At 36.2% G+C, this 11,320-nt stretch overlaps 1 protein-coding gene across 14 annotated transcripts in view; it reads left to right on the forward strand.

Moving 5' to 3' along the window:
- LOC107713449 (neural cell adhesion molecule 1-like) overlaps positions 1 to 11,320 on the forward strand; it is a 105,239-nt gene that overhangs the window by 48,812 nt on the left and 45,107 nt on the right. For all 14 annotated transcript variants that reach the window (XM_016518938.1, XM_016518943.1, XM_016518939.1 and 11 more), the window contains exons 2-6: positions 4,581 to 4,655; positions 6,530 to 6,739; positions 7,625 to 7,768; positions 8,031 to 8,168; positions 10,034 to 10,151. In XM_016518938.1, the coding sequence (XP_016374424.1) occupies positions 4,581 to 4,655; positions 6,530 to 6,739; positions 7,625 to 7,768; positions 8,031 to 8,168; positions 10,034 to 10,151 (685 nt within the window). The remainder of the gene's footprint in view (positions 1 to 4,580; positions 4,656 to 6,529; positions 6,740 to 7,624; positions 7,769 to 8,030; positions 8,169 to 10,033; positions 10,152 to 11,320) is intronic.

An 11,320-nucleotide genomic window follows, 5' to 3' on the forward strand; every position in this document is an offset into this window, starting at 1 on the left:
CGTGTGCACGAGTAAACTGAGGGAACGAATTAGTAAATCGTGCCCACGTTTTAGTAAACCAAGGGAACAAATTAGTGCACAATTTACTTATTCCAACATGTGCAGGGCTCCGTAGAAAGTTCAGTAATGTCTTGGAATTTTTTTTATCATGCCTTCATCATTTACGTTTGTCATTTTTTAAATGGAACAAGTGAACTCACTTTTAGAACAGAATATTTTTATTACGTGTCAATTCCAATCAAGCTGTAATATTCTCTATTTTTTATTATTTAATTGTATTTTCTGTTCAAATGGTTGGTGTTGGTATTTTTTTCACTCACCAAGGTGATTCAATTCAAAAGTAATTTATAAATTACATTTTAAAATATATTAAAATAAAGTGTTTTCTGTGAAGACAACACTTAAGTTTCAGCAGCCATTACTTCAGGCTTTAGTGTCACATGATCCTTTAAAAAATAATTTTAATATGCTGATTTGGTGTTCAAGAAACATTTCTAATTGTCAGTGTTGAAAAATTGTTGTGCTGTTTAATGTTTTTGTGGATACTAGGGGTGTAACGGTACACAAATATGACAGTTCGGTACGTACCTCGGTTTTAACGTCACGGTTCGGTATGATTTCGGTACAGCAGGGGGAGAAACTTTATTTTTATTTTATTTTTTTGTTCAGCTGTGTTGTAGAAAATATCACAAATTCAGGTATTCCCAGTCTCCAGCAGAGACGCTGAGGAAGAAATGCCTGCGAATCTCTTTATCTCTTACTTTTAAGATTCAGTGTGACAGTTCTGCAGGGCCATTTGTTTTCCCAGAGGAAATCGACAGATATGAAAGAGGATTTCAAATGAAATAGGAAATCAAATGCTAAAATGTAAGATGATTCATTCAAATATTTGAATTGATGGTGTATAAAATAATAATCCTGTCAACAATGTTCAAATGTTCTACATTTGCGTCATTTTGGATGTGATAAACAGATGAGGTGAGATGATATGTGTCTGGTTGGGTGGGTCTGTGAGCAAAGAGGCACATCCAGCTGCAGTCACAAACACACACACACACACACACACATGTCTGGTTTGCTATCCTTGTGGGGACTCTCCATAGGCGTAATGGTTTTTCTATTGTACAGATCATATTTTCTATTGCCCTACACCAACCCTACCCCTAAACCTACCCCTCACAGGAAACTTTGTGCATTTTTAGATTTTCAAAAAACTTTTTTAGATTTTAGATTTTTTAGATTTTAGATTTTCAAAAAAATTTTTAGATTTTCAAAAAACTCAAACTTCAAAACTTCTGTGTGATTTATTAGCTTGTTTACCCGTGGGGACCTCAATTTAGGTCCCCACCGTGACACGAGTCCCCACGAGTCTGTGTGTATTCAGGTTTAAGTCCCCACCAGAATAGAAAAACAGGTACACACACACACACACAACTCCCTCATCGCAATAGCACTTACTCACGACTCACAGAAAAATAGTGCATGAAACACCATGCACACTTCCATTGATATCTCAGATAAAGACATCTGTCATTTACTCACACTCATGTCATTCCAAACCTGTAAGTTTCTTTCTTCTGTGCAACACAAAAGGAGATATTTTTCTAAAGTGTACTGGTAGCTTTTTACAATGAATGGGCACTGATTTCAAGCTTCAAAAGTGACGCAATAGCACCATAAAAGTCTCATAAAACTACCATAAACTTGCTCACTGAAATCGTGCCATATAGATTAGTGTGATGAAAAGATTAAAATGTCAGTTGATATTCATATAATTGATATTATCTTCATTTCCAGTGAGCTGTTGACCAGATTCAGTCAGTGAATTGAACTCAAGATTGATTCATGAATGAATCATTTAGACTGATTGAACTGGATTAGACAATTTGTTAAAAAGATCTGAGCAAGGGTCAATTTCACAAAATGTCACAAAACATTTGTGTTCTACATAAGAAAAAAATGTTGTACGTAATGACACGAGGGTGAGTATATGAAGACAGCATTTTCATTTTGAGTGCACTTTTACTTTAAACACAAAACAGACTTGAGAAATGAGGTGGAGGTGTGCTGTGAAATTTATTTTGCTGTGACTGAGGCTGTTTTCAAACTTGGTTCAATTGATTTGTAAGGCAAGGCAAGTTTATTTATATAGCACATTTCATACACTTCACCATATATATTTATAAATGCATTTTATAGGTCTTACTGTGAACAATTCATTCATGCACATGTTTTATTTTTAGAAAAAAAGACCTCATAATATTTAATCACAAGATGATTTAAAAATTAGTTAGAAAATGATTATATATAAAATACAGTGCAATCAGCCAATTTCTGCGGAGATCAGCAGCAATGAGGAATGCATTATAATATAACAGGCAAATTATACGCCATCAATAGCTGTTCACTTTCACAAAGTAGAATGGATTGCTTTCATACCAGTTATGTTCCACAGACTCAGACATTCAAGCAGCTCTTGAATAGCAGCTGAGCTTGAAAATTGACATGGAAAGAAAATTCACCATATATATTTATAAATGCATTTTATAGGTCTTACTGTGAACAAGTCATTCATGCACATGTTTTATTTTTAGAAAAAAAGACCTCATAATATTTAATCACAATGTCATATCTGGACCTTCCAGACGTACTCTCTGGTGATATATACAGGGCTTCTCCAATTACTTGGTCCCTGCAAATGATTGGAGAATCTAACAGTCCCTGCAACCTTGCATTAATCTGCCTCCACTTTTGATTGCAACGCCCACGTCTCAAAATCAAATCAACAACCAATGCATAGAACCAAGCCCCTGCCCTACATTTTTTTATTTTTCGAAGATTTGTTACACTCAGATAAATGTCACATTTCAGAAGAAAAGATGTCACTTCTGTTTCACCTCGACTTTGCAGAGCCTTTTTTTTTTTTTTTTGCTGAATTTCATTTAAGCCCTCTATGAAACTCCTCCTTTATATGTAAAACGAAATTGAAATCTTTGTGCTCACATGGGCTGCTGCTTATAGCAGTTGTAATATATTCTGATTTGCTATCAGGATCTGTCAGTTTCTAACAATTGGGAATTTGGGATCCCTCATAATGATTTGCAGTGCAGTAGGTGCTACACAGCCAAGAACAGCTTCTTTTATCCTCATGATCTCACTCTGACTGGCCAAGTTTCTGATCAGTCTTAGGTGACATGTAAATGTGGGCATTTGTCATGTGTTAATGTATTCGTCTGATTTAAATAGTTCTGAACAATCTGTTTTTGCAGCTTTATTATAATAAAAGGTATTTTTCCACTGGGGATGAAATTTTCAGTTCTAAAAGTTTTCAGAGTTCAATTCTGAAGCATGTTCCCAGAAGAACATTTTCAAGCATAATTTGATTCCTCCTCGTATTTTCTTTCAGTAAAATAGTCCTGGTCATAGTGTAGAAGTCAAATCTGTCATTAGCTTAACAAAAGCGTTCACTGTAGGCAGCATTGTTCTTGTAATTCTTCAAAGCGAATTCAAGCAGGGACTTCAGAGATTAGAGGTCTGTGGCCATTGCACACACGACTCCAGTGTCACCATGCATCCCCCAGCATGCCTTGCTAATAAGAGGCTAATTAATTTAAAATCCTGTCCTCAGCAGAAGTCTAGCCTTTTTATGTCACTCCCAAAGTTGACCGATTTAAAGTTATTCTTTTATCTATACAAAAAGATTATAAATGTGTGAAGACACATGAAATAAATGGCCCTTCAACTAAGAACAACAAACATCCGATAGTATTGATTGAATATGCTGATTTAATTGAGGTTTACCCTCGTCCGGCTTTGTCCATTTATTAAATTACCTAGAAGACTAAAGGCCACCATCTGTGAGAGGATCAATTTTGTCTTCAGTCTGCTCTCTTTGTCTTTACTCATTTCCCAAACATCCCCTGCGCTCCAACATATGAATGAGAAATGAGCCACGGCCACACTCCAGTTAATGTCCAAGCTCTGAGTTGTTTCCTCAATTGAAACATATTGATCTGTTTTACTATTTCCGTTCTTAGAGTTTCTGAGGGCAAAATAGATAGAAGTATCGTTTTTAAAACCAAACAGCCTTTCTGGCCTAGCTTAGAATGAGTTTAAGAGGAGATTTGAGAGTTTCTCAGAAATGAATCTTGGCATAATGGGTTGCATTTGTGACATAATGCTGAATGCGCTGATGTCAGATGCGGTGGCAATAAGGCAGTAAATGAATCTGCAAAACTCTTAAGGAGGTGAAATGGCCGAGTTGACAGTGAGCTTGTTAGGTTCACTGTCTGTTGTCGCCTCTCGTTTAGTCGGATCAAAATGATGCGACATTGTTTATCTGAAGAGCCCGTGTCAGAGGGGTTTCCATAGTTACTTGTGCGGCTGTAAAAGAGGAGAGATGTGCCGCTTGTGTGGAATTAATGAAAAGTGCTCTCAGAGGCTGCTGAATTATGCATGTGGAGAAACGACTCACAACTGAGGAACTTTTCGAACTGTATGATTTTTAGACTAACTTTAGCTCTATTATTGCAGGTTTGTTTGATGTGTTCTTTAATCCTAATACTTTTCTCTCTCTTCAGTTTCTCTGCAGGTCGATATTACACCTGCGCAGGGCGAGATCAGTGTTGGAGAGTCTCGATTCTTTTTGTGTGAAGGTAAGTTTTCGTAATGACCAGATACCTTCTGGCCCTCATTACAGTGCTTTTCTGCAGGTAACCGCAGCTTACTGCGGGGATTTGTTTTGTAGATCATTTCAGGCTTATTTATGCCATTTATTCTTGGTTTTTGTAAACAAGGAGCGGGATTCCTTTCTAGTTAGTTCCCAGTGTGGGCGAAGCTTCTTGGTGTGATGCCATAGAAATAGAAACAGAGTGCCAGCTGACCAGGTTACATCTGGCTCCGATATGGTTTTAAATTGAGAATATATCTGGCATTTAAAATCAGTTTGACATTGATGTCATTGGGTTCTTTGCCTACCAAATTGTAATGGGTCTGTTTATCCATCTGTATTGCATATTACTGTCAATCTTTTTCTCCTGCTGTCATTTAACCACAAACATTAACACTGCTCATTTTCTGCATTATGAGCGATCGTGTTTCCTTCAGGAAAGGAAATCTAGTTTAGAGCAGGGGTCAGAGTTCTCATACTGGGCTCTAGGGAAGGGGTTGTTCGAGGTTTGTGAAAAACTGCAGAGAAAAGAAGGGAAAAAAGTTTAATTTGATGAATTTGACATCATTTGCGGTTTCATTCTGATCATGAGATTTACTGTGATTATTTTATTCTGTTCAGATATTTACAGCAATAGTTTTTAATAAGAAGAATTTGATCAAAAATACAGTAAAACAGTAAAACTCTTGTTTGAGAGAGAAAGAGAGAGAGAGAGCGAGCACAAATACAAACTGTTTTTGAATGGATGCATCTTTCTTGGCCTCTGCTGCCTTTATTTTGTTCACTGGGGTTTTTAAGCCAATTTGCTTTGTAAAACTGCTTTGGAACAACGTTTATTGTAAGAATTGAATTTGAATAATGTTCTTTAATAGATTTATGCATCTAACTGATAGTGGGTTGGAAAAACAAACTTAGTACTAAATAAATATTTTCTAGTTTTTATTCCTTTTGGCTATGACAATATAAAAACCAATTATTTAATATTGCTAATATATTGTTTTATATCACATTTACTACTTTTCTCACACAGTAGAAATAGGGGCTTTATTTATTGCAATATGTATTTGTCTTTTATATTTTAGAAAAGGCGATCATCATATTTGGAAGAAAACCCCTTTCACTCAGTGACCACCTGTTTCTAACATGGTCGATTATTGTCTGTATTTAAAAATGTGTGTCCCCTCTTTAAGAATCTTCTCAATGTTACCTTCTAAAAATCTGGTACACAGTTTTAGTGACCTAATTCCTGGTCCTAAAAGGTCAGGTTTTCCATGTTTTGTAACCTAAAAAAGCAGTAATCTTCTAGATGATTCATTTGCTGAAATGGTACACTAGTGTGAATTCAACTTTAATGTCGCTGATGGTGTTCTATGTCAGCAAATATCAACGAGGACTCTGTAAACGAGTCCCATGTGAATAAGGCTTACAAGAGGAATACGTTAAACCTTTGTGTGCCTATATCTCTCTTTGAAAAACGTTTTTTCTGGTTCCACTCTCCTGGGCTTCATTTGAAGACCCAAAGGCGTGGAACAGCGGCTCTGATAATTGCTCTGAACACTCGAGTCTTCACCAGTGCTGTGTCCTACGGTCCACTGATTTGGGTAATAGACTGGTAACCTGAGAATCGGTTGAAGTTTTAGGTTGTGCCTTCTGACAGCTGTTGTGCCAGCGACACCTAATTCCAACTAATTCAAGCAAACAATTAAATCGCGTCAGGCCTGATTCGCTTTTGATTGATTCATATCTGCTTTGTGGATGTTTACACAAGCTTAACTTTTAACGGAATGATTTATGTTGACACGTTTTAATACATAAGATCAGCTCATGAATGCTGATATGTTCATTTGGTTTGGGTTGTAGTTATCGGTGGGGCCAAGGAAATCGACTGGTTCGCTCCAACCGGTGAGAAAATAGAGCCTGGCAGACTGGATATCAGCGTGATTCGCAACGACGAGACGTCCTCCACTCTCACCATCTATAACGCAAAGGTTGACAACGCTGGCACATACAAATGTGTTGCCAGCAGTGGTGATCGGGAGGCAGAAGCCACCGTCAATCTGAAGATATACCGTAAGATATTAGCTGTTTGATTCATCTGTGCTGGCAGAATATGTACAGTAGAATGGCAAAATTAAAGTTGTGATGTCAAATTTAAATTCACGTTTTCTATGTATTGTTTGGCGAAAACTTATGAAGTTTGGCACACTAGTTGGAGAGGGTCTGAACATTCCTTGTGCCAATTGTGAGGTCTCCATCTCAATCTCTCTAGGGACATCAACAGTTTAAATTTTCACTTATGCTTCTGCTCATTGTATTTTCCAGAATATAAATTGTACTTGACGATAAGTTGCACTGGGTCAAAATTACATTGTTGAGAAAGGGGGGGAAATAAAAGTTGCATCAGTTGTGTATATGTAATGTAAACAACAACAAAAAAATGTAAATGAAACTAAACATTTACAAACACTGTAAGCATGTGTATTAGTTCCCCTCATTCGACAACAAATCCTTTAATTTTAATGGTATTCAGAACAGAACAGGAATGAAAAATATAAAACAAACACAAATTATAGTGGCATTCATTATAATCAACATTTATTATAAGCGCCAAGCCTAAACAAATTTATTTGAAGCTAAATGGAAATGCATGTGGAAAATGCACTATACAAATAAACTTGAGCTCCCATACCTCTCTTATTTAGCACAAAACCGAATGTGTTTTGTTTGATTGACATTAAATGCACTGTATATTTTAAGTCACCTTAAAATACAAGTCACAGCCTATTTCAGATGATAAAAAAACGCAAATTATATTTCCAAACATTTTTAAAGGTGCTTCTGAGGAGACTTTATTTTGGATGATGAGTTGGTTCCTTGCTGTAGACTACAGCAATACAAATTGAAGCATTGCATGATAAATTGAAATTATTGCTGGACTGCTGCTTTTTCCTCCAGAAAAAATCACCTTCACAAATGTCCCATCACCTCAAGAGTTCACTGAAGGGGACAATGCCATTATAGTGTGTGACGTCATAAGTTCACCTCCACCCACCGTCCTCTGGAAATACAAAGGTGCAAAGATCCAGTTTGAAAAAGATGGTAAGTCAAAAGTTTCACACTTTACATGTAAAAAATGATGTGTTACATAAGAAGTGTGATTTACTTTGCTTAACCCTCACTGTTCGCGTTCATTAATAAATTGATGAGATCATTAGTGCAGCCTAATGCTGCTTTCTCAGAAATGTGGCACTTTATTAATCCCTGTGATAATAGATGAACAAACTGTTAAAATGGATAAATTTGCATGCGATTTTAATACGCAATTTCATACACATCTGTTCATCTTTGTTCTGTTTCACAGTCCGTTTCAGGACTTTGAATAACAACCATCTCCAAATCCAAGGGATCAGGAAGACCGACGATGGGGTCTATACTTGTGAGGGCCGCATTAAAGCCCGTGGAGAGGTTGACTTCCGCAGCATTAAAGTGGTTGTTAATGGTGAGTCTTACTCACCTTACCGTACCTGTAGTGCTCTGGATTTGGGCATTTCAAAAGATCCCAGCAGAATCCGATCCCACTTTGACTCCAGAGCCATTACATTGGCTGAGACAACTGGTCTCAAATGACAAATTATACAAATTAGGGTGACCATACGTGCCATTTTCCCAGGACGCGTCCTGGCCAGGATTTGTTTTGGCTTTGTTTTCCTGTTTTCATGCTTGCTGAAGGTAATGATCGAAAAGTAGTTTGACCAATAACATGCAAGCATTGTACATAATGGACCAATCATGGCGTGTGAGAAGGTGGGATCTACGGTCAAAGCGATGCAATTACGCGTACATATTAGGTGTGTTCGACTTAAAAGCAGTGCGGCTCAGACCGATCAGTGTTTGACATCAAAGTACCTCGAGAGCGTTTCAAAAGCATAACCGTCTGTATGGTACTTTGATGTCATACACCGATCGGTCTGCACACGCAAACAAAGCCAAAACCTAGATATTTTAGGCAATATAGAAATCCTGGGCAGGACGCGTCCTGGAAAAATGGCACGTATGGTCACCCTAATACAAATGCTATATTGTTCTCATTCTTTAGCTTTTTATTCTCATGAAAATTAATAAATGTCTTTTTAAATAGCACATTAATCACATTAAATTGGATTAACAAAGCTTAATCGGTCAAATTATACATTTCTTTCTTTGTCTTTTCAGCTAACAGCTTAGCATAGCATTAGCTTAGCATAGCGCTAACTGGTTAAGAAAAGCTCTCTTGATTTAGCTAGAACAAGATATCACAATATTGAGCTGTGTATTTGATCAGCAGCTGTGTTGGTGTTGAGGTCGAGTATAAAGCTTGGTGTTTTGTGTTGAGGATCAGACGTTTTTTGAAGTAGCTGTTGTCAAGCTGCTCCACAGACATTTTTCTCTCATCTCCTTTTGATTTCTTTCTTATTTGCTATGTCGTTTTCCTTCCTGCGGTAAACTTGGTAATGTAATTTCACCTCTTATGTTTGCCTTTCTGTTTATTTGTTTTCTTGTTTGAGTTTAATTTGACTCCTTAGCGGGTTATCTTTATGTTGCTGTTTAGTCTGCTTGAGCGACCATGGTGCAACAAAATACAGCACTTAATTTGTGAGGTCCTACTTATCAAGAGAGGAGGAGCAAATATTTACACAAAAATTGGTTATATCATTCATCGGCAGCCAATTTGATTTCATTTTCAGCATGTATCAGATTTGCTGCAGTGCCATATTCTTTTTGTGAATGTCATCAAATAATCTATTTCATCAAAAGCCACATTTATGAAAGATGTATTTTGAATAACATTATATTATACACATTATCGAAATTGTGCACATTGAGGCTTGAGACAACATTGTACCACAATGGAGTCAAAAGTATTTGGTAGTTGTACATTACATACTTTTTACTTTCTTTTCCCCCCTTATTATGTATATATTTGTATTAGTATTCCAGGAGGTTCACATCCTAGCATTTTCAATTTCTGTAAAGTGCTAATTTCTTGCTCTGCAATGGTTGTTCCCTGAAGGCAGCAAGTGTATATACAACTTGATTTCTGATTAAATGTTAGATTATATTTTATTAAAATTGATTTGGCTATGCATGTGTGCAATATTATAAAAATAAAAAAAAATGATTTAGTATTTTGTAGAAAAACATCATTTCTTTCCATAATGGTACAATGTTGCCTTTAGGCAAAAGCTGTTTCAAAAAATATATTAATTATATTTAAGTGTTCTATTTTAAGTGTAGAATAAACAGTGGTATGTGGCTAAGAGGGTTAAGATATAGAAGTTTTATTCGGCTCCACATATCAAACCTGCAATTTTCTTTTCTGCTCAGTCCTGCCCACTATACGAATCCGTCAAGCGGAAACGAACGCTACCGCTGACATGGGCTTCTCAACCCTGCTGGCCTGTGATGCTGACGGATTTCCTGAGCCGATGGTGGCCTGGGCACGGTAAGCCCTTTTTTTTTTTCTTCACAAAATCACTCCAGGAGAAAAAAAGCACTACTGAAACACTGGTTTTGCTGCACATCCTCTTGTGTATTTTGGATTAGGAATTCAAAGCAAGACGAAAAGGCCTCTGAATAAATGAAGAACTTTTGTGGCTGACATGGCATAGAAAAACACACCATTAGTACTTTTAAAGTGTGAGTCTCTCCTCAGCCATCACCGTGTTCTCAGCGGGAATGCGTACTCTCTCTGCTCGTGGAGGAGAGCGTGTGAGACACGAATCCCTCGGGATGATACAACACGCCTCAAGGATCTTTTGTTCGGTCGTGGAGGGGGGGATGGGTGAAGGAGGTGTTTATTTGTCTCAAAATAACTCAGGTCCTCTCCTCTGACAAGGGTTATGGTATATTTATTACCTGTTTGACCTTAAATCAAGAGATCACCACTGTGGTCAAGAATCCCATGAATTCAAGAGTGTCTGCACAAAGACCACTAATAGAGGGGCAAATAGAAGTAGTGGTTGGCTAACAGTGTTTCCGATTTTCTTTATATGTTTTTTTTTTTCCTCAGTAAAATCTCAGTTGGTGAATATTGAACATAGGGGTGCATGGGAAATGTGTTGCTTAAAAATATATTAAAAATAATATTTTGATCTAGGACCTAAAAGGAAATTGTAATTTACTGGTTTGCAAACTTGTGGATGATATAATAATAATAATAAGAGGAGGAGGAGGAAGAATGAAGAGATAATAATAATAATAATTATTATTATTATTATTATTATTAGTAGTAGTAGTAGTAGTAGTAGTATAAAATACAATTATTCAATATTGATGATTTTTATTAAAGTTTCTTATTAAACTAAATATATTATACAGAGTATTATCATATTTTTAGTTCTTTATATTAATATTTTTAGTCTTTATAAATTTGGTATAATTCATTTAATACATGATTATTACTAATATCCAATACAACCATTTAACATTTATTATCATTCAATACAGTTAATATTTATTATTTTTTCATATTTATTATTTTTATTGTAGTTTTTTTGTTAAACTCTATGCATGCAACACAGTATCATTTATTGCTTTATATTTTATTTCTTTATATTTTAGTCTCTCTCTCTCTCTCTACATAGTAATAATAGTAATAATAATAATACTAAA

This window comes from Sinocyclocheilus rhinocerous, unplaced genomic scaffold (genome assembly GCF_001515625.1).
Source record: "Sinocyclocheilus rhinocerous isolate Xijiao unplaced genomic scaffold, SAMN03320098_v1.1 scaffold689, whole genome shotgun sequence".
Taxonomy (NCBI): Eukaryota; Metazoa; Chordata; class Actinopteri; order Cypriniformes; family Cyprinidae; genus Sinocyclocheilus; species Sinocyclocheilus rhinocerous.